The sequence below is a fragment of the Pleurodeles waltl genome, chromosome 6 (genome assembly GCF_031143425.1).
Source record: "Pleurodeles waltl isolate 20211129_DDA chromosome 6, aPleWal1.hap1.20221129, whole genome shotgun sequence".
NCBI classification, from domain to species: Eukaryota; Metazoa; Chordata; class Amphibia; order Caudata; family Salamandridae; genus Pleurodeles; species Pleurodeles waltl.
In genome coordinates, this window is record NC_090445.1 from 1,516,863,207 (window position 1) to 1,516,887,889 (window position 24,683).

The 24,683-nt window shown below is 42.4% G+C and overlaps 1 protein-coding gene across 1 annotated transcript in view; it reads right to left on the minus strand.

Annotated features, from left to right (window-relative positions):
* Positions 1-24,683, minus strand: part of LOC138301028 (ATPase family AAA domain-containing protein 3-A) — a 360,997-nt gene that overhangs the window by 139,231 nt on the left and 197,083 nt on the right. Inside the window, exon 11 of the mRNA XM_069241050.1 lies at positions 19,646-19,770. Coding sequence (XP_069097151.1) covers positions 19,646-19,770 — 125 coding nt within the window. The remainder of the gene's footprint in view (positions 1-19,645; positions 19,771-24,683) is intronic.

Here is a 24,683-nt window from a genome sequence, read left to right on the forward strand (position 1 = left end):
GATAAAAATATACTGATTTTTCCACCCCTGGGGTGCTGATTGTCCCACACCCACCCAATAAGAGAAAATTTGGCAGCCATTTTATTTTTGTACTTGTGATGTCTAGGACTCTTCTCGCATACCAACCCATGGCAGCACAATGTTTGAAGGAGCATCATTAGCAAGGACAGAGTCTCCCCTTTCCATCAATGTCTTTTTCAAAGTGATCCCTGCTCATGGAGGGAGAGTGCACCACAAACAGGGATCCCACTAGCCACAATGGATTTCATCAGTAGTGGGTTCTTTTCGATCGGGGGGCGGTATGTGTGTATGGGGAGGGAGGGTTCCAAGCCCCCACGGCATTGGTTAAACCCCCAGTAAGTAAATTAAATGTATTCATTTTCCTTTTTAGCGTCAAGCCTGTGTGAGACATGCACTAGCAAATAAGCTCTCACTTGCCACCCATTGCTTACCATTTGTTGGCTTGCATGGCACTCTTCTTCACAGCCTTGTAATTGGCCACTGCAGGTCAAACATAATTTCCGTTCTATTCTGTGGAGAAGGAACCAAGCCAAGACTGATTGAACCTAAATCAATGCCTGTCTGTTTCTCCCGAAGTGACTGAGGCACTATTTTGCTTATTTCTTCTTACCACAGCACTTTTTCCCCTCTTATCTTATTGCTTAAAGCTGTATGGGTGATGGACATTGTTATGGCTTTGTCAGGATTTATGGAACTTCATCACGGCGTCCAGCACAGAGATGAAATGCACTGCATCGTCTGCGTGCCACTGACCTTCCTTAGGCTGACACCAGCAAAAGCCAAGGGCCGGTGTATCTACTTGGTGTGATCCTGGGCAAAGAACAGTAATTCATTCCCCTGTAATCTACTCCACTGTAATCCATGACACTCCACTCAGCACTCCACTGTAATTCACTCGAAACCACTTCATTTTAATCCACTCAACACTCCACTCCTTTACTGTAATCCACTCCACTGTAATCCACTTGACACTCCAATCCTCTACAATCCACTCAACACTCCTCTGTAATCCAGTCAACAACCTACTCCACTTTAATCTACCTGACAACACTCCACTGTAATCCAATTGACACTCCACTGTAATCCACTCCTATACATTCAAGGTAATCCACTCAACTCTAATCCACTAGACACACCACACCGCTGTAATCCACTAGACTCTCCAGTGTAAGCCACTCCATGACAATCCACTGTAACCCACTCAACACCACTCCACTATAATCCACTCAACACAACACTCCACTGTAATCCAACCTAATACACTTCACTGTAATCCACTAAACACTACTGTAACCCACTCAACACTCCACTCGATTCGACACAATTGTAATTCACTCAACACCCCAAACCACTGTAATCCACTCAACACTCCACTGTAATCCACTCAACATTCCATTCCACAGTACCCCACTAAATACTCCACTGTAATCCACTCAACACTGCACTCCACTGTAATCCACTCAACCCTCCAATGAAACCCAATCAACACCCAACTCACTGCAAAACACTCCACTGCAAGCCACACACTCCAATGCAATCCATAACACTCTAATCTACAACACTAATTCACTCCAATCCACGACACCCCACCCAAATCCACAACACCCCGCCCCAATTCATGCCACTCCTCTCCAATCCACAACACCCCATGATACATGCCTCCAAAATACTCAAATGAATTCCACTTGAATTCACTCCATTCCACTACATGACGCCATGGCACTTTATGGCACTAACTATAAGCCATGCTGAACAGCAGCCACCCTAGAGTACAACATGGCAAAAACACACTCTGCCAAAGCCAATAGCACTAGCAGAGACGAGACCTTTTGGCTGTACCAATGCTTGTTTTAACTATTGGTGCCTGGCGACTTTGAGCACCAAAGTAACTACAAAAAATAATAATAAAGGGACTATTGCCCCTATGTTATATGTTGTGGGGGTGTAAGTAAAATGTAAATGGCACAATAACTGATCAATGGCTGAAGAGGGAGCATTCATTTCTAAATGATGTATGTTGCAATGAGTGGAAATAAAATGTGAATGGTACAAAAACTATTTAGTGACTGAAGTGGGTTCACATATTGCCCCATGATGTATGCTGTGCAGGGTGGAAGTAAAATGTGAATGGTGCAATTACTGATCAGTGGCTGACACATGCCCTATGCTGAGGTGGGCAGCAATAGGGAGGCACATGGAGCACACAGCTAATTTCTTTGGGAATCATCCGCATTCTGCTCCTGCATAAGTAGCACATCTTAAAAAAAAGTTTCAATATGGCACAGGAACAACTTTACCATAATGTCCCTTTGCCCTGTTGGGTGTGCTGCAACTGGAACTAATTTTTAGTTTTCCTTCTTTTTTGCTTCGCTTTATTGGTGAAGTTCTTTGCAGTGCTGAGTTAGAGAACTGCCTTTTCCCTTTTGAAACAGTTGTTGTGCTAATACTTTACTACACTCTCACTCTAGTGTATTCCATTCTTTCAGTTCATAACACAGACTGACACACAGAGGCACACACATCATTCATTTCTATGAGTACGCCTGCATTCTGCCTATTCCAGACCATTTTTTAGATAGAAAAAAAAGAGGTGGCTTCAGGTTGGATGACTGCTTCTGTGGATCTAGCTCAAAAATGGAGGGGAACTCTCAAGCAGGGTCTGCTACTGAGACCGCATCTGAGGGAACATCTGAAAATGTGGTGTTTCAGTTGGAGATTCTTCCAATGACAACCAATCTTTTAGTGATTATGAGGAACATGGCAATGGCAGTCAGGGTGTCCTTTCACAAGCATAATATGTGCAGTGGAAAAACAGTGGCAGGGCAGACCAATCCAGAATGCAGACAGGTACTGAGCAGAGCAAAGTGCTAGTTGGCAGCCTCAATTATTTAGCCACAATTTTAAGTGCAGATGCTGGAAATAAGGTAATTTCTGCATTTTTAGTTTATTGACCACTTCATATTTTTCTGGATGAAGACTTCCTTGGGGTAATTGTGTACCCAGCAAATTTCTAAGGGACCATGGAGGCACTTTGGTGCCTCACTTTAGGGCAATTCAGTTGACTCCCACGTCACTCGGGGAGGTTAAAAAAAACAAAAAAAAACAAAAAAACAAAAAAAAAACTTTTGGGGCCTACTGTTGAACACAGAAATAGTGCATAAACCAACCATACTGTACTACTAGTACGGTTTGGGCAACACTCAGCTCTACACCAGTCATGAGCAGCGACTGGTTTTTATTCTGCAGTGTATGGTGCATTTCAGTGATGACTCTGCTGCGTTGCCCTGGAACCACTCAGACTATCACAGGTTGTTCAAAATTCTACCTGTAGTAGAACTTTTACTGTTAAGTTTCCAGACATTTATACCCATGGAACAAATACAGCAGTCAAGGAGTCTTTAATTTTATACAAAGGGCAAATGCTGTTCAGACAGTACATACCAAACAAAAGAGCATATTACAGTATCAAGATGTACATGTTTTGACAGAGATCTATTTTTTATGTATACAGCCTGAGAGTACATACAGGGAGGGATGCCACAAGAAATCCTGCAGGTTGCCCCTCCACAATAGGAATTAGTGAGAAAATCATATAGGAGCTTGCCCAATCTCCCCCTCATAAAGGTTATAAGCTTTACAAACATAACTCCTACACAGGAATCCAGCTGTTAAATGAATCCTACAAGATGGTCACTGTGACTTCTGTTACAACTCAAAAACACTGGAGAGGATTCCCTCAGGAGCTCTTTTGTAAGAAGCTCTAAAAAAAATGCAGAATACTGAGTTGTGGTGCAACAAGCTGCTTGCTGTCAAACTCTCAGACAAGCGGAAAGCATATGTGCTTATTACACTTTACAATGAGAGCATTTCTCCAGTCATGGTTTGGGGGAGTCAGTTGGCAGAAGTGCACAAGCTCCCCTCTATACTTGATTGAACCAAGTATATAGGTGGAGTGAAAAAACTTCCAGGTTCTCCAACCATTTAAGGCAAGTCACAAACTCTTACATGATATAAAGAGTTGGCTAGTCACCAAATTCAGCAGGCAACATGAAATGTATATGTTTCCTATGTGCATACCATCACTAGAAGACTGATGTCCTTTATTGGCTTTCAGCTGGCTGTTATTAAAAGCCTTACTGCTCTAGAAGCAGTAGTATTTACTTTATCTGTTGTGGCGGGTGTTTGAAGCATGCAGGATCAGCAATTTGCTGACTGCATTCTTGGAACAGAGTAAGAGTGTTGCAGAGATCGATGAACAATGTGCTTGGTAATGAAAGAGGCAGAAGAGTAGATGTTACTGTCCTCAGTGCCCCTTTTCAGCCTGGCTTGTGTTTTCTAAGTTCTTCACTTTGTACCACACAAAGATGAAGTTCTGGGAACTTTACTCAAGTAGGGCACACAGATTAAGAGTTACTATCTGCCCCAAACGGCTTATTTAGGGATAAGTACCTTCAATGGCCCATTACTTGAGTAGCTGTGCAGCTTTTGAAATTCTTCCATCTAATTTGGAAAGAAGGACTCTAATCCAAGATTTTTTTATTGGTAAATTAGACTTGAACCACCATGTCTTTACTGACTCTCGTAAAGAGGCACACACTTGTCTCGCCTTTGGCTTCTTGCCAACTTCATCTTCCGTCAAAGTATGCAGATTTTCAGTTGTATTATAAGTGCCTTATAGTCAATAGACTGCATGCAACAGTGGACAAACCATGCATCATGTTTTTTTCTCTGTACCCTGTCCACCAAACCCTAAGGCCCTTAGTCGAGCATGCACCAGAATGGTTTGGATGAGATTTCAAAAGTAGTTTTTCTCACAATGTCTGTAGAATGGGCCCCATGTGCATCCTCAGACCCCCCCCCCCAACCTTATTTCCATACAATGGAAGGTGCTGGATTGAGTGCAGTAACTGGGCTGAAGGTACAAGTCTTTCTGAGCCAACACAGGCTGCCATGGTGAGGTGTTAGTAAATGTACACCTAGCATCCTTGTGGCATTAGTACTCCAGGTGAGAAAGGCATGAACAGACAGGCAAAGTTTAGCCTAGATTTGTTTTCACAGAGTTAACCTACAGGTAGGGAGCAGATGGTCACGGTCATAATGAAACTTTAGTCAAGGTACTAACACTCAACAGTGGCTGGTGATATGTGTGTAGTGGCGATTGTGTGGCTTTTGAAATGCGTGTGGCTACTTGCTGGCTATATGTGTGGCTGGCAGTGTGTGCAGCTCCTGGTTGACGGAGTGTGCGGCTCCTGGTTGACGGAGTGTGCGGCTCCTGGTTGACGGAGTGTGCGGCTCTTGGCTGGCGGAACGTGTGGCTCTTGGCTGGCGGAACGTGTGGCTCTTGGCTGGCGGAACGTGTGGCTCTTGGCTGGCGGAACGTGTGGCTCTTGGCTGGCGGAACGTGTGGCTCTTGGCTGGCGGAACGTGTGGCTCTTGGATGGCGGAACGTGTGGCTCTTGGATGGCGGAACGTGTGGCTCTTGGATGGCGGAATGTGTGTACTGGTTTGCCTGAGATTTGTTTGTACTGGTTGATAAGTGGCTGAGTGACAGACTGATTGAGTTTTCAGCTCTGTGTGTAGGAATTTGATGGACTCTTGTATCCCAGCAGTTTGTTAATGTGAATATTGTGTGTTGGGCCTGTGTCTGGTGGTCTGAACAGCTTTGTATGGGGCGAATGAAAGCATGTATCTGGGTCATAAAGTGGTGGGTGCCTTGACATGACTTTACAGCTCACTATCACTGTGATTGGTTCAATATTCTGCTACTGTTATTAGTATTTATTCTTTGACTATTACTACTGGTAGTTCCAAAACCAACCAGTAAAATCTGTACTTCAGTAGTTGACCAACTACAAAGGAACAATAACAAGTCCTCACATTTTTGAAAACTCTGAGGAGTCCGCATTGGTGTAACTTATGTGGATCCCACTCACTTACCTATATTGCGTGGTAAGCCTCAAACCTTGTCTAAATGGCTAAAATAACACATTTCTATGACAAACTTCCAGCATGTGTGGAAATCCACAAACTTCCAACTACCCAGTGTTACTATACTTCACCTGATAAAAACGCTACCACATCTCTATGGCTTGGCCGAATGCCTGTGACACAGAAGGCCCCAAGAAGCTAAGGGGAGATATCTTCCATAGGGGTGGCTGTGGTATTCGGGCCCAGGTCCAAACAACAGAAACCTACTAAACATAGATTATTTTGAAAAACTAGACACCTGAGGGAATCCAGGGCGGTGTGACTCGCACGGATCTCATGATGTTTTCTTACGCACAATGATCTGCAAGCCTCAAACTTTGCATAAAATCAAGAATTTTTTCACATTTCCATAAGGAAAAGTTCTGGGCTCACTAACTTCCTACCAACCAGCGTTCCCACCCTTCTCCTGATAAAGCTACTCCTCGTGTCACTGGGCCTACTGCCGCCAACAAAATGGCTCAAACCACAGAGAATTCTAGTCCACTGAGATGACTCCCATTGTCCCAGGTCTCATTCATGCCTGTTGCAGGCACTAGGCCCAGCCACATACATGGGGTACCAATTTTAGTGGTATTAGGATAAGTTTGAGGTTTGCAGTGCATGGAGGGTATGAAAAGATCATGGAATCCATGCAAGGCAAACTATCATGGACTCCACGTCGGTGCCTAGTTTTCAGAAAGGTCTGGATCTGGTGGTCCCTGGATGGCGGCGGAGCCCAGGTCCAAAATCCACAGCTATCTGCTTTGCATAGAAAAAAAAGTTGGGTTTGAGTAGAAAAATTGGATCTGTCCATATCACATTTTGGGACCCTTCCTTTCTCAGGCACTATGCATACCCACACAAGTGGGGCAGCGTTTTTATCGGGAGCCATGTAGGAACAAATAACTATAGAATATTTGTTATTCCCAACTGGATTTCTCTGCACGTCTGGCTTCCAAATGTGACCCAGTATGCAAAAAAAGGCATTTTGCAAAATGCTACCTGGATCATACAATTGATTGGGTAACCTCAAATTCGGAGGTGCACAAACAACCACTGGTTTATAACTCAGTATCGTGTATAAATTTAATAAATACAGTTTTGCTTCAAACCCTTTTCTCATTCATTACATTTTACCATATGAATTGCTGCATGGTTATACAGAATTAAAAATCTTTGTATGCTGCAGCTCAGTTAGAAGCTCATGGTCTAAGCGTTTCTGAAGAACCTACAAATCCCTGCATATCCAGAACAGTCTGGCAACTGTAATGGTATATTACTTTTGTAAATCTGCCATTGTGACAAAAAATTACAGATGAAAACAGGTCAACAATGGCTATTTTCTCCTACTCATGTCCATTACTTTTTATCACCATTTAGTTTCTTTGGGAAAACCCTGAGGGATCTACACAAATTTAACTGTGCTGAATTCAGAGTTTTGCCAACTTTTCAGAAATGTATGGCTTTCTGGGATCCCCTGTGAGTTTCACACCTGTTTCTACCACAAACTGCAGGTAGGTTGAAATCAAATTAGGAAAAATGAACCACCTCTTACAAAATTTAAAAACTGTGGTAAAAATGTTTTTTGATACAACTCCGTATGCTTCGGTAAAGTGGGAAAATAGTGATGCTAGCACAGCAATTCGTTGACTTCATTTGTTGGAAAATAGAACAGTTTCTTGCAAAGCATTTTTTGCCACCCTGCCCCACCCCCTAAAAAGAGAAACAAAACATACAGTTTAGCTACTTTCTCGGTTTCCTCTAGAGGAATCTAGAAAGCCTTCTAGAAATCCTTCAGAATCCCTAGAACGTAGGAAAATAAAAAGGATGCAATTCTGGTGTAGATAGCTTATGTGGAGAAAAACAGGTGTGTGCCAGACGTACCTCAAATATCAAAAGAAGGGCGTAGCACTGGGAGTGGAGAAACCTCAGCTTGTAATCACTAAAGCAGAAAGGAGAGAAGTCCCTCCACCATGCAAGGTGTTGATAATTTTTCACCCTATAAAGCAATATCACAACATAGACTTGCCAGATATCTAGTCACAGATTCATTCTGCCAAGCACTAACTAATGAGAAAATTTAACGCTATTACAGCAGAACATATAAGACAGAACATCCCACACACGTGTACACATACACACACCATCGAAATTCAATAAAGTGAGCAATCCCATTTAAAGACTAAAAGCAGGCATCTCTACCATAAGCAAATGGCAGAGCTCACACGTTTACATTGGCTAAATAGCCAGTCTTTACAACCGTTCTAAAAAGAAACATATTATATATTTGAATAATCCAGGTTGTGGGACACTATGCAAAACGATTATTGCTTTGCCCTAAAAACATTCTGTAGTGCTTTTAGGAAACTGTGTGCTGTTCTCATAGCTGGACAGACCCGTAGACCATTTAGTCCAGAAAGTAGTCCACTGACTCCAGGCCCACCATGGGTTTTCTACGGTGTCCTACATGGTCAGCCCAGCACTGCTCCCGCTAATGACAAATAAAGTAACCAGGGCAAAGGGAGATAAAGTGACGTGCCCAGGCTCCCATAATTTGTCAAAGTAGAGAGCGTGGAATCAGAGCTCAGGCCTTCTGGTTCCCATCTGAAAAAGTGGTCATCAGACTATATGTGACTGAAGTCTTGTAGCTAAGCTTAAGTTACGTTTTATACACAGATACATCTCAAACTAGTGGAACAGGCGCTTCCAACAGTTTTTGAAGGCAGCATCTGGTCTACGATGAAAAGAAAGGAAAAAAAACATACAAATGAAAGAAAGTTCAAAAGAGGCTTGTGCAGCCGCGGCCCAGCTGTGCAATGACATCAGCATCATGGAAACAGTTGGACTCCATGCGATAAAAAGCCACAGCGCATTCACACCCAGCAATTTTGTCTTCCAGTCTTGACGATTAGACGTTAATGACTGGAGTTAGAAAAACATGTTTAGCATCCATTCTTTAAGCATTAAAGTATGGAAAGTGCCCGTTCTGCAAATGTCATACAGAAGACAGATGTGCGAGGCCTGTGATGCATTTCTCAAAATGTTATTGCTAGTTAAAAGGAAAGTAATGTGCCCCTGAATGGTGAAACCAACCGACTTGCAAAACTAAAACATCTAATCCAAAGCTCAGAAAGAGAAAGTAATCATGTAGGGGTGCAAGTAGCAAAGCAGTGCAGGAGTGTTTAGGGTGGGGAAAGCGACCCGAAACTTATTCTCTTCGAATGATCGTTATAATTAGCCTAGGCGAGAGATGTGACATTATTAAATGAAATAAAGGGGCGGTTACGTTTGCATCCATTCCCAAGTAGAACGGTGTCAGTCTTGTGTGTATGGACTGCGGATCTGTTTACAATTGCTGTTTGCATTTTTGCCTATAAAGGCTGCAGAGGTTGATCTTAAGTTTAAGTCTGAGTCACTGGTTATCCGGTAATTGTAACTGTAAAGTGGTCTGTATTGCCTAATGGCCTGGTCTCTGACGGCCTAGATTTAGAATTTGCAGGAATATAGAAAAGCCATTCCAGGTGATGTGGAAGCAAACCGATTATCATTGTCTTTGCCTCTTTTACTCGAGACATATCTCCAGAAGCTCTCAGGAATGGACAGATCCTCTCACTCCTAAACAAACCTAATGACACTTACAACTACTGGCCCATCACTCACCTACAGTTCATCAGTCAGAACACTGAAAAAGCAGTCTATATTCAACTCCAATATCACATCAAAGCGAACCATCGTCTGGATGACTACCAATCTGGGTCAGATCACGCTGCAGCACGGAAATTGACATCTTTGCACATTGTAGAAAACGCCCTCTTGACCACTGATGAAGATGGTCCCTGCCTTCTGATATTGCTGGACCTCTCAGCTGCCTTCAATACAGATGACTAGCCCACCCTCACCATGCTCTGAGTCATGAATAGGAGTCACTGGCCATGTCCAACTATGGTTCGCCTCCTACCTTTGTAACCATCATCAGTTTGTTTACATGGGTGTCTCTAGGCCACATAAGAACCTGATCTTATGTGGAGCCCTTCCCCGCCCAGGTTCCATACTGTCTCTTGTCGTCTTCATCCTTTATATGGAGCTTAGTGCTTTACACAGAGATAAGTGTATAAAGATTTACCAATGTTCAGATGAGACAAGTCTCCTTGAAACTCTGATATTTTAGGCATCAAAAGCCTCAAACACTGCTTCCACATCATCCAGCCTTGCAAGCCCAGCAGTTACCCGAAACTCAACCCAACCAAGCAAAATTCCTATTTGCCTCACAAAAACAAACAAGATATAGTACAAACCTGGCTCAATGACATGAACCTCAACAGCTTCAACCCAAACTCTCACCAAATGCCAACTCAACTAGATTGACTATGAACACCCTCTCCCTCAAGAAATAGTGCCAAATAAGCAAAGACTGCTTTGTACCAGCTCTGCCTTCTTAAGAAAAGCTAACTGCTTCTTCCAGAAAGCGACCTCAGATCTGCTGCAGAAACTTTTGTAGTCTTGCATCTGGACAGTGGCAATACCCTACAACATGGCCTCCCAAATCTACACTGGCACCATGTAGGGGAATCCTACACGCTCCAGCACATCGAATCCAGGGCCTGAAGGAATCATCAGACGGCAGTCTAAGAAGTGTAAAAAATGAAAATGAAAAAAAAAAAAAACGTTGTTTCCATCTATGCACCCAGGACCCGGAATAACATTCTCATATAAATGAGAACTGCCCAAATTTTCTCCAATTTAGTAAAGATTTTAAGACTCGCCTCTTTAAAGAACACTACTTCACAATGTATTAACAATCCACAACCCAGCTTCTTTTCCTGTTAATTGGGACTATAACCCCTTCGCTGCCAGGCCTTTTCCCCTCCTGTGCTGAGCCCCCTTTTTTGGCTATATGGGCCAGTTCGCACTTAGGCCCTCATAACATTTTGTCCACACAAGCTACCCATGCATAATTTGCGTCCTTTTTTCCCCCCAACAACCTAGGGACTCTAGAGGTACCCAGACTTTGTGGGTTGCCCTGAAGGAGACCAAGATATTAGCTAAAATACAGCAAAAATTTCGTTTTTTTTTTTTTAAATGGGAAAAAAGGGCTGCAGAAGAAGGCTTGTGTTTTTTCCCCTTTAAATGGCATCAACAAAGGGTTTGCGGTGCTAAAAGCACCATCTTCCCAGCTTTCGGGAACAGGCAGACTTGAATCAGAAAACCCAATTTTTCAACACAATTTTGGCATTTTACTGGGACATACCCCATTTTTACTATTTTTTTGTGCTTCCAGTTAGTGACAGAAAAGGGTATGAAACCAATGCTGGATCCCAGAAAGCTAAACATTTATGAAAAGTAGACAACATTCTGAATTCAGCAATGGGGTAATTTGTGTAGATCCTACAAGTGTTTCCTATAGAAAATAACAGCTGAAATAAAGAAATATTGAAATGGAGGATGAAAAAAAAAAAAAAAAAAAAAAAAAAACATTTTTCTCCACGTTTTACTCTAACTTTTTCCTGCAATGTCAGATTTTTTAAAGCAATATACCGTTACATCTACTGGACTGTTCTGGTTGCAGGGATATATAGGGCTTGTAGGTTCATCAAGAACCGTGGGTACCCATAGCCATTTAATGAGCTGCACCTTGCAATGGGTTTTCATTCTATACCAGGTATACAGCAATTTATTTGCTGAAATATAAAGAGTGAAAAATAGGTATCAAGACAACCTTTATATTTCCAAAATGGGCACAAGATAAGGTGTTGAAAAGCAGTGGTTATTTGCACATATCTGAATTCCGGGGTGCCCATACTAGCATGTGAATTACAGGGCATTTCTCAAATAGACGTCTTTTTCACACTGTCTTACATTTGTAAGGAACAAATGTAGAGAAAGACAAGGGGCAATAACACTTGTTTTGCTATTCTGTGTTTCCCCAAGTCTCCCGATAAAAATGGTACCTCACTTTGCGTGGGTAGGCCTAATGCTCGTGACAGGAAACGCAACAAAGACACATCACATTTTTACATTGAAATCTGACATGTTTTTGCAAAGTGCCTAGCTGTAGATTTTGGTCTATAGCTCAGCCAGCACTTAGGGAAACCTAGCAAACCTACGCCTTTTTGAAAACTAGACACCTAGGGGAATCCAAGATGGGGTTACTTGTGGGGCCCTCACCAGGCTCTGTTACCCAGAATCCTTTTCAAACCTCACAATTTGGCCCAAAAAATACCTTTTCATCTCATTTCGGTGACAGAAAGTTCTGGAATCTGAGAGGAGACACAAATTTCCTTCCACCCAGCGTTCCCCCAAGTCTCCAGATAAAAATGGTACCTCGCTTGTGTGGGTAGGCCTAGCGCCCACAACTATCTGGACCCACCAAAATTATCAAATACAAAACGACCTGTTTTTGCAAGGATGTTTCAGCAGCCATCTAGGGAAACCTACCAAACCCTGACATTTCTGAAAACTAGACACCTGAGGGAGTCCAGGGAGGTGTGACTTGCGAGGATCCCCCAATGTTTTCTTACCCAGAATCCTCAGCAAACCTCAAATTTAGCAAAAAGAAATATCAAATTTTTCCCACATTTCTGTGTGGGATCCTCGCCCCGGGACACATTTCCTATCACCCAAAGTTCCCCTCAGTCTCCTGGTAAAAATGATACCTCACTTCTGTAGGTGGGCCAAGTGCCTGTGACAGGGAAGAGCCAAAAGCATGTCGAAATTGAGGGGAAACCAAAGCGGGTCCAAATAGGCAGTTTGGAAAAGAAAAAAATAATAATTTTTAGGCTGACAAGTGCAGCAGAATCTTCATCGGTACAGATTAGAAAATGTTGGGTGGTAGGAATTTTGTGGATTCCTGCAAATTGTGTGATTTCCGGCAAAGTTGGAGGTTTGCAGGTCATTGTGGGTAAGAAAATGGTGCGGGTGCATGTGAAGCACACCACCCTGGACTCAACCAGATGTTTAGTTTTCAGATGTGTCTACGTCTTGTGGATTTTTCCTACATGGCAACGTCCCAAAGTAAAAAAAGTGCAGCCCTCACCATTCCAAGTAGGACGATTTTGAGAGTTACCAAGCTCTCATGGCCCAAATGTAAAACCAAAACCCAAAATAATCAAATGCCCTCTTGCTTGCCGTGGGATAAGATGGTTTAGTGTGTGTGTGTGGGGGGAGCTGAAAGACTGTTACCCCCTTCAGTTTGGGTGGGGGCATAACCAGGCCCATACTGATTGGTAGTCACCACCCCACTATTTTTTTATTTTTTTTATTCCATGGCATCTATTAGAGTTTCTGTCCCCGACCCCCCCGGGTGTTGAACGGGGGTAATTGCCCCATCTGCCAACTTCGGGCAGAACAACTTTGGCCACATTTATTTGGGGTGGGGGTATGGCCATACCACCACACACTTATATTTTGAAAAAAATAAAAGTATTCCCTGGTCTCTGGTGGGCTTTCTGCCCCCCTCGGGAGCAGATGGGCTTCCAAAAATAGGCCTATCTGCCCCCAAGGGGGGCAGATATGGCCAACAGTAATGTGCCCCCATTGGGAGCGACCCTTGCCAAAGGGGCTACCCCCCAAACAAAACACACACATACACACACACACCAATCCCTGGTGTCTAGAGGTTTCTGCCCCCCTTGGGACCAGATTGACCTAACAAAAATAGTCCTAAATACAATTTATCCCCGTAGGGGAGCGACCCTTGCCTAATGGGTTGTTCCTCATACATAAAAACAAAGTAAATAAAAAATATATATATATCCCTGGTGTCTAGAGGTTTCTGCCCCCTGGGAGCCGATCTGGGAGGGGGGAAGGGGGCAGAAAAGGCCTAAAAATATCCCCCTCCCCCCGGGGAGTGGCCCTTGCCCAAGGGGCCACTCTCCTTATGCGTAAGTATATTAAAGAAAATGTCCCTGGTGTCTAGCGGGGGGCAATATGTGTTTGAGAGAAATGGCCTAAAAATGATTTGGCCCCCTGGGGAGCAGCCCTTGCCCAAGGGGGCGCTCCCCTCTTGACAATTACCTAAAAATGAAAAATCCTTGGTGACTAGTGGCCAATTATGCTGCCCGATCGCATTGTGATCGGGCAGCAGAAATGCTTGCAGAGACATGAAAGGAAAGGAAAGGCCTTCATTTGGCTGTGTTACTTCTGTGTAAATAACATACAAACACACGAACAAACTAGTAAGTAGAAAGAAGTTTGGGATCTGCTCTTACCAATACTTCAGGGTACAAAATGTCTAGAGAATCTCAACAGTTTGAGAAAAGTCTCAAATAAAAGCAGCAAAGTGTGGGTGATAGCAATGGCATAGGAATGGAGGAGAAAAGGCATCAGAAAAGACAGCATGTCATTGATTTACTAGCTATTCCTGAAAGCTAAGTATGATGCAGTTTTACTCCTCAGAGAGGAAACAGGAAGTCTTAAGGGTCTTGAAGAAATGGAGGCAAACTATTAGGGGGACCTTATGACAAGGGTTGGGGGAATTAGAGAGGTCAGGCACATTATGTTCAGAGTACCTCATAGATATCAGCTGAGTGTTAAAAGAACGTGCAGGAGTGTAAACTGCAAATCTTCATACCGGCGTACAAGATTAGTGATCAGGACATTTATAAATGAAGGTTGAGCCACAACAGCACAATGTGGTTTGATGTTTTTTAAATTTTAATTCACTAAAGGTGATGGATTTTCACAAATAACATATAAGAACTTTCAGAATTTAAAGTGACCTGTGACTAAAAAGGTTGTTTTACAAATATACAAACCATAATTTGATGAGACAGCGTGGTAAGTAGTAAATTATATTAGCATAGTTAATTAAACCAAAGCCACCTTTTAAACTCATCACATTATCTGACTAATAAATACTCACATACTCACAGTTCGTGATTAAAACATACAATTACAATAACAGTGTTGATTAAAAACGTATTGATTGAACACTGTCCCAGTAATTTGACCCCACCTAGTAATCTTGCCACTAAAACTTGTCTTAAAAATAGACCAAGCACGGAGTCTTAAAACTAGGGCCTCACTTGAAACCATGAGAGCTACAGCACAACCTAATTAGCTAATCCTAAAGTGCAGACAATATCAGACTAACAGGGGGTGGAGTTTCTTAATTCTGCTATGCACCACTAAAAAGAGATCGACCCTGCTTCTAGACATTGGTATTTCACTGCCCACCCAGTATCCTATAACATACCAAATGGCAACCCATCAATATAAACCTGTTAGCATAGAAGCAGTCCCGCCCCAATCAATCCTAGTCATATGCCCCCATCTTGGTAATACTCAACTATTTTTTAAAGGGCTGCACCATAAAACTTGGTCCCCCGGCATGCAAGGGGAATTGAGGAGCCACTTAACTAGCTAATAACAGCTGGCCAACGTGAGTGTATGCCTGGGTCATTGAAAATGAATTTCAAGTATACTCTCTCCTTTGTGCTGCCAACACCTGGTATGCACATAAGATATGGACAAGTGATTCTAGCTTATATCCACAAAGGCGACAAGATTAGGTCCTAAATTGCTGCTTCCAAGAAGGGGGCCATGTCTTTTGTTTCCATCATACCAAAATGCAGGAGCATAAACTGATGTTTCAGCAATTGTGAAAAAAATACCGATAGATATTCCTGTGCTCGGAGCGTTTTGTATGATGGTAATATGGTCCAGGCGTGTTGTCTTTTGGTAAGCGTGTTTTTATCAGCAATAAGTGACAGTAACATGGTTGCAGTGTTTGCCATTCGATAAAACTCCTTTTTGCTCAGGCTCATGCCCCAGACGTTATGCAGGCCCAGTTCCTTTATAGAGTTATTTAGGTGGTATCCCCATGAGCCTTTGACGTTGCTGCGCTGTTACTCTTTGATGAGAGAGTGATGTTTGTTGGTTTAAACAGAGGTACTAACATCACAGGATTGATAGGATGCGCAGTTATGGCATGTGAAAAAAAGCACATTGGTACATATAAATAAGGTTGTGGTTCAGAGTAATGTGGTTTATCTGATTGTGAAGAGAGAGCAATACACATAGGGCAATTAGGTATGTTGGGGTTATGGACTGCAAAGGGTTTCAAATGGATTGCAGCCCTTTTGCTTTCTTACAGTTTTCAAAGAAAAATTGTTTCTGAAGAAGTGCAACTGTATGTGTGAAATGCCATAGGAATCAACTATTTGAATGCAGCGAATTTTGTGAACTTTTAGCAATAAAATGTTTGATGTGCATGGAGAAGTTTAATAAGTATTATATGGAAACAGAAGGTAAAGAGCTTATAAAAATTGTGTTGTGTGTCTCCAATTCAAGAATTTCATTTGATCGTTTCAAGAGACTCTAAAGCATTTGCAAAATCACTAAAATTATGTTTTCTCTGTTTTGAAAAGTGCGAACTGAATTTTGGCTCTGACAGCGAGGGAGTGCAAGTGGTACCTTTATGGTTAAGATTGCCACAGAACTTAAGGGTTAGGAGAGGGTCAACCATAACATGATATGGTGGTATTAGGAAGAGTCTAATTGGGTTTCAAGTAGCTCCACCATCTTGAAATGTTTTGGAATCAGAGAAATAGGGATAATAGTGATTTGGTATTGCAATAAGGGCAATTATGTCACATAAAATCAAGCACTACATAAGTGGGGTACGGTTGGTAAGCATCATGAAAATCAAGCATTACGTAGGTGGGTACGGTTGGTTAACATTATGAAGGAGAGGGCCAAATTTTATTTTATCCCTTGATTGGATCAGTGTTGTCTCATCAACTTTGGATATGTTCTATTGTAGCATATTACTTGTACAAGATTACTCCATTAGAAACAAGTATTTCTATCCATCTGTTACAGAGCATATTGTATACACATTGCTGCTTCACCAGCTGAAAATCAAAAGAGAGGTATTTGGCACCTCAAAATCCAGACCGAGTATGGGGAATAGTAATATGTCCTGGGAAGGTCTGACATCTTTAAAATGTGTTTAAATGGTGGGGATAAGATAGCTGCTATTGCATAGGGCCAATTGGTTTCCATTCAATGAATGTTTCTAGAGAGTAGGTTAGTGTTCTCATTCGCTCACATCATTCTATCATTAAGCAGTCGACCAGGTCAATTTCAACAGGTGCGTTATGAAGTAAAATTAATATGATACTTGTATGGGGGTATTCATTAATAACAAGATTCTAGTCATCCTGCTATATAATGTTCAGTCTACATACTGATTTTACAATAATGGATAATAGAGTCAAAAAGAATAAAACTATATGAGCACTGTAGTGGACAAGAGGTTTAGTAGCCATGGCGTATCACTACAACCTCTGAGGATCAAAATAACAGGACCTCATTCTGATTCTCATTAGGAGCAAGACTTCATGTTTAGCCTCTTGTAAGCAAAGTAGGCTATAGTTGCTTGTACCTCTATTCCGAGATATGGGTCCATTCAAAACCAGATATTCTAGAGCAGGCTTCGTCAACGAGTAGCTTGTGAGTTGCTGGTAGCTCTCCAACTACCTGAATGTTGCTCTCCTTAATGCCGCCCAGCCAACTAAATTAGAAGCTTTTGCTTGGTTGAATGAATATGTGTATACCAAAATGAAAACTGTATTCAAGACACAAATATTTGTATTTTTAGAACTCACTGTGATTTTTTAAAAAAAATTGTTGAATTTCCAATTCAATTTCTAATTCAACCATTCCAACCACTGAGATAGATAAGAATAACAATGTTATTTCAATGTCAAAATGCTGTTCACTGTAAACTTGAACTTTACCAATACACATATTATGATATATGAAAAGCTGATAATGGAATGATAAAGTATAATCCATTGGGGAGGCCTTTTGTGACCTTGATTACAGGAACATTGCAGCTATCACTGTTAAATATAATCCATATAGAAGAATTCTAAATTGACAGCCTTTTTTTTTTCCGTCTAACTTTAGTTCTGGAAACCCTGCCTGATGCAGTGAGGTGATCGCTGCTGATAATTTTGTATGGGGTGGCCACTAATGTAATTTTGTCTGCTGTGGTCTATATTACAAGACTATTAATATTAGTAGATCGGGATTATTTTCATCGAACAAAAGTAGCACTTATTACAGAACAGGTTGGATACTCCTGGACTAAAGAGTCTGGTTTTAGTTGTAGGGAAACGGAGTCACTGACTATTGTGTAACTGAACTGGCAAAGAAGTCTGTGTAGCCCGACGGACTGGTCTTTGGCATTTTACAAATGAATTTCTGGGAGTGTAGGAAAACAAGTGAAGGTTAAGTGGATGCAAACAGATCATGATAATGAGGAGAGAGAAGTATAGGGTCTTTGCTTACCAGCAATTCAGGTAAGGAAATGTTCTTGAGCAAATAAGAAGGCAGAAACAACTTTATACGAATAAATCAGTTCACAGAAATACATAGAAGTAAACTATCATCCAAGAACAATAAGATGTTTTAATGAATGTATTTGTGAGTTTGATTAATTGTGTTGTAATTCATGTTAATGATGTAATCTTCTGTGAAGTGTATATTTAGACAAACTTTGGCTACAAGCAGACTCCCTCTAATCAAACGTATCTCACTTTTCTAATACTAATCTCTGTGTTCTGAGTGTGCCATTTCTTTCTCACACATATTCAATTTCTATACATCATAGGCCAATGAGAGTAGTTCCCTGGTTTCTGGTGGTCTAACAGTAGTACTTATAGTTAAAAGGAACTCCTTGAAGATTATATAAGCACCCTCCAAGATTGGTCTCTTCTGAGGTGCGACAGTCATGTAAAGGTGTCAAATACCCATATTTAGAAAAAATGTTTATAGCATAAGAAAGTTTGTGTTCAGACAGCATCTCCGGGGCTTGATGATCGAAGCCGGTATGCAATAGAGGTAGCGCAGATACTCCATAATGTGATGGAACTGGAGGCATTCATGGCTGAATGAGTTCAGCACTGGGCTATACGATGATGTGAAGCATCTGTACCAGTTCAGAGCTCGAAGATCGTGCTATGCACAGGTTGGCTTCACGAGCACAGAGATAAAGCCATGCATGGAGTAGGTCTTTGGTGTCTTTGCCACAGAGGATGACCTGTATTTTCAGTGACATTGAGACCTACTAGGGACTGCTCAGCAATCAGGGATGGGTTTCGTTCTAGGACTCAGTAATAGCAGTAAGCCCTGGTTTCAGAGGTTCAATAATGGTACTGTGGAATGGGTGGGCTACGACAGCAGTGATGGTGCCAAGCACTGAGGTCAGTTCATGAGCTGTGGAGGTATCATATGCAGAGGCTTGCTCAGAGGCTTGGTGACAGGGCTGTGCAGTGGCATCAGTGCAAGAGCTTGGAATGGTGTCATGAATGGAAGTCAGCTTAGAGGCTTGGTAATGATGCTCTGCACTAAGGATCTGCTCAACATATGACTGTACTATGCAACAGGGACGGCTACACAGCAGACTAGCTCATGGGCTCAGTGAAGGTGCTGTAGTTGAAGATGTGAACTGTCATCAGCACATATCTTGATTATGGTGCTATCTCCTAGTTAAGTACAGGGATTATGATGCAGTATGCCACGGGGCAGCTTGATTATGGTGTGCAATGGGGTTTTGCCTCGTACGTACAGAAGGGCACTATAAATTCTGAGGTTGACATATGCTAGACAAAGGAGCCACAGTAGAGCAGAGAAATAGAAAACTACTTACCCTCGTTTACTGGTGTTGGCCCAGTCGAAGGCCTTGTGCATGGCGGTCACGCCCTCCCGCCCCATTGGGGCGACATCCCCACCAGTCATGATGGCATAATCCATGCCAGAATGCATGGCTAGTTTCTGAGAAGAAACAAAAAAATACATGTTTTTCATCAAGGCAAATTTAGAAATACTCATAAACGCGGACGACAGTAACAAGCAGTATGCATGCACATTTTAATTATGCAGCACTCAATTCCCATGTAGTGCGTAAATTAGTGTTTTTAAAACCTCTCTATCCATAGCACTGCAGGTCGGACCTTCTTTCACATGAGTGCAAGCTTCCCTGACCAATCTCTGCCCAGTGCCCATCATGTTCAGAGGTGGGACATTAGTAGTTTAGTCTCCCTGCCCGTTGAATCCTTGGCAATTCGGCTAAGCGTTGCATATATTTGACTTAAAGTTAATTTATTGTATTCTCTTCGCAACCCAGTTCAGTTTCGATCTGGCGACCCTTGGGTGAAAGGTTCGGTGACCCTGAGCAAATCTGCTGAGGACCACAGGCTGTAAAAATGTATTCAATGTCGGGAACTGGCTGAATTACTGTTCAAAGCATTTTTAACAGGAAGGAAAATACTAAAGGGCAATTTGGTTTTCCATTTCATCTACTATAAATCCATGGAAGGGACCCCCAACATTAAACGTGACAGGGAAACCGAATGAACGGTAACCCGAACTGACACAAGCTGGCAGTAGAAGCTGCAGAAAATGGACGGCGGGTACACAGCCGAGTCATTTGTTTCAAAATGGAGCGAGGAATTCCTTGATCGGGCCTCTGCGCCCGTCTCGTTTTAAGTGAATCGACACAGGAGCTTTCTAGAAGACTGAGTGCACGTAAAATGTTTAAAGCATGACATCAGCCGATAAGGCCTCGTGAAATTAATAGCCTGGCAAGGCGCCACAGAGGGGAGCATGGGAAGACGCCCGCAAACCCCAGGGAGAAAAAGTTATTAATTCCTCCCCGCGTTGGCCGCAGTCTCGGGGGGGGGGGGGGGGGGGCGCTGCTCGTCTGCCAGGCAGGGGTACAGGATGAGTTTATGGGAAAAAGGAAGAGTGACAGACGACTATGCTTCCAGAAACCGACAGCTCTCGTCTTTCATTAGCTTTTTTTTGCATTTTTTTTCACATGGCGCGAACTCGAGGGTAAGGTATTGTAGTGCTTTACAACAGCACCTGTTACATTACATAATGACACAGGAGTGCAGAGTCGAGTGGCATAACAGTGCAGTGGCGCAGAGTAGAGTGTAGTGGCATAGAGTGAAGCAGTGCAGAGTAAAGCGGCAAGGAGTTCAGTGGCGGGCAGTGTTGCAAAGTAGACTGCACTGGTGAAGAGTAGAGTGGCGTAGAGTGCAGTGGCGGAGTGGCGTAGAGTAGATTGTTTCACAGTAGGGTGGAGTGTGCAGAGTAGAGGGTAGTGGAATATAGAGTAAAGTGGGGTAAAGTACACTGGCGTTGACTAGATTGCAGTGGTGTAGAGTGCAATTTTGCAGAGTGGCATAGAGTAGAGTGTTGCAGAGTGGAGTTGTGCTGAGTAGATGGGTGTGGCCTGGAATGGAGTGGTGTACAGTGAAGTGGCAAACAGTAGAGTAGAGTTGTGAAGAATGCATTGGAAGGCATAGAGTAGGGTGGTACAGAGTAGAGTAGAGAGGCGTACCTTGAAGTTTTGTAGAGTGCAGTGGCATGTAGTGGTGCAGAGTGCAGTGGTGTGAAGTGGTGCAGAGTAGACTGGAGGGGGTCAGAGCGGAGCATTTTTAGTGTGGTAGCACACTGCCATTACAGACAACACGTTTTCAACTGAAATTACCATTGCATTTGCACATAGAGCGTTTTACTAAATAAACTATACAATGCACAGGTGAAAATGTGACTTGTTTTAATCATATTGAAGCATGTTTCCAACAAACCTCAGAAAATACAAAAATGTGCTTCATTTGTGCATTCCTAATAAGATATATTCTGAAATACAGTTAATTTAAATGTTGTCGTGTGATAGAAAAAAAACTCTTTCCTACCCCTAGTATCCCGCAAGATTGTCACATAAGTCCTCTCACTTTAAAGTCAGAGAAAGAAAAGTAAACAAGCACCCTTGGAAGATATTACATTGGACTCTGGTCTTTGAATGCACAGCAAATGTGACAAGATAAAAACAAGATTTAAAGGCTTGTTAACAGAAAGTGAGTTTGTGGAAGAATACAAAAATACTGTTTAGGTAAAGAGAAATAAAATTAAGCTGGAGACCCTAAAGTGAATAAAGCCAGTAAATGGAAAGCCAGAAAGTGTGAGTTACAAAACACAAGGTCAATGGTAATCAACAAGCAAAATGCATTCCTAAGTCAACTTTCTGAAAGTCCCCAAGATGTTTTTAGCAAACAAGACAGCTGTGCAGTCTGGTAGGCTAGATCCTAAAAAGCACACCTTCAAACCTCATGACTAGCACATGGGTATAACATGTCAGGTTGAAACAAGTTGCAATAAGTTTATTAAGTGAACTCCAAATACTTAAATTGAATAAAAATATCACCCCCCCTTCAACCAGAAATTTCCTGTCATGTGTCTTTGCTCTAGAATGCCCAACAGCAGGTACATAGCTGTTGATGCACTATCCCTTAGCACCTGAAAGGGGGTGGGGGGGGGGGGCCTTACACGCTTGAGACTGCCATACACTTTCGAAAAAGGCAGGCAAAATTAATATCCAGTTTAGAAAATAATACGATGTTCTCAATTTTAAAATGTTCTATATTTTTTGATACGTAAAGCACATATATGAAGCTTATGCTGTAGACTAGCTTACAGGGAAACCAGCCTGCTGTGGGTCTTTGCTCCAGGTTTTTGGAGAGACCTCAAAGTCGGACATTCTCTAGAAAGTGGGAACCAAAGGATCCTGTAAGGAGCGACCTACTTCAATTCACAGGCAAGGTCAAAATCTCTACAGCCTGTCTATGATGAATGTAACATATTACAAAATTAAACAACACTCTGCTGCACTTCAGGGAAACCCCAAATATAACAGTGGTCTCCTACCTTTCTATAATAGGAGCTACTTGCATTCAATTAATATCACCCCAAACTACTGTTATTACTATTGTAATAGCAAGCATATCAGGCAATTACATTAGTGACCACCCCATGCAAGATTACCAGCAGTGATCACTTAAGTGCCACATACAGGGTTGCCACCAATAATGTGTTAAAAAACGATTTGAAATGCGATATCTATATGGTTAATACATAGAAGTCATCACTATAATACCCCTAGTACCAAGGTAGTACCAAGGTAATATGAGTCATAAGCCTTCCTGATGCTGCATGATTTATCACTTAAATATCTTCTTTAAATATATTTTACAAAGTCTATCTTTTATCTCAAAACATCAGCTTCTGAGTTCTGTAAAAAAAAAAAAAAAACATGCTTTCATCTCAAATACACGCTCTTAAATTTTTGTATACATACATTATTTCAACCTAGTAAAAGCTTCTAAGTTAGTACGCTGGGGTGCACACAGGAGAGATACTTACAGGTAGCTGAAGAGCTACCCGAAGCTCACGAGCTAATTGTTGGAAAAACCTAATTTAAAATAACATAACAGGCAAAATGTGTCTACATCCTCTGCACAATTTGTCCTGGATGCCCCGGGGCATATTTTTTTAAAAAAAAAGGGTAGGTGCCCCCTGTGGGGCACTTTTGCTGGGTGGTAATGAGGGAATCCGAGGAGGAGGGAGTGGGAGCACCAATAATGATTGTTGGACTGGGCGCAGGAGGTGATAAAAGACTGTGACGAATGGTATGTGACAAGGTGTTTTTGAGTGTCTTGAAAGAACGTGCTGATTGAGAGAAGAAGCGCAGGTAAGGTGGCCTCTACTGTTGCACGTATCTTACACACACCATCGATTTTGTGACTGTCTACGTAGGCTAGTGTTTTCGAGCAACAGTTTAGCCAATAGCAGAGATGGCATCTTGATGGATGACTGCTGCAGTCACTCGGGTTATAGAGGACAGCTCTGACATAGGATCAGAGACTGAGACATCAGATACTGAGACAGCATCTGAGGGATAGGACAATGGCGCAGACTCGGAGTGATTTTTCAGTCGGAGGAGTCCCATTCGATAACTCCTCTTCCAGTACATTACGAGGGAGGTGATGAGGTCAGTCCTGCTGTCTCTTCGCAAGCAGTCTGTGCAACTGGGTAATAGTGGGTTAGCCCAACCCAGAGAGCAGGTGAATGCGGCGGCAAGCAGAGAGAGAGAGAGAGTGCTCTCTTGGGAGCTCCCCAATTTAGTTCAGCCCCAAATTCCACCGCCCAAATCGTATTGTGAAGACATCAAAATTATCTATCGCAAAACAAACTGGTTTTGTAAGGCAGGCACCTGTGTTTTTGGTCCTGGGTTCGGCAGCCATATAGAGAAACACACTAAACCCAAACATTTGTAGAAACGAGACATTCGGGGGAGTCAACAGAGGTGTGACTTGTCTGGATTCCCCAAAGTTTTCTTACCCAGAATACCCTGCAAAGTTGAAATGTTGAATAAAAACTCTATTTTTCTCGCATTTCTGTCACACAAACTACAGGAATGTGCTGGGATCCACAAAATTCCTACCACCCAGTGATTCCTCACCTGTCCTGATAAAAACACTACCCCACTTGAGTGCCTACACCTAGTGCCTGCGTCAGGAATGGATCACCCCAGGGTCAACAGCTGCCTCATGTAAGGACCAACATTGACCGTTGTGTGATCTATTCTTGTCGCGGGCACCAGGCCTACCCACACAAGTGAGGTACCATTATTTTTTAATCGGGAAACTTGGGGGAATGCTGGGTGGAAGGAAATTTGTGGCTCCTCTCAGATTCCAGAACTTTCTGTCACCGAAATGAGAGGAAAAAGTGTTTTTTTGTCCAAATTTTGATGTTTGCAAAGGATTCTGGGTAACAGAACCTGGTCAGAGCCACACAAGTCACCCCATCTTAGATTCCCCTGGGTTTCTAGTTTTAAAAAA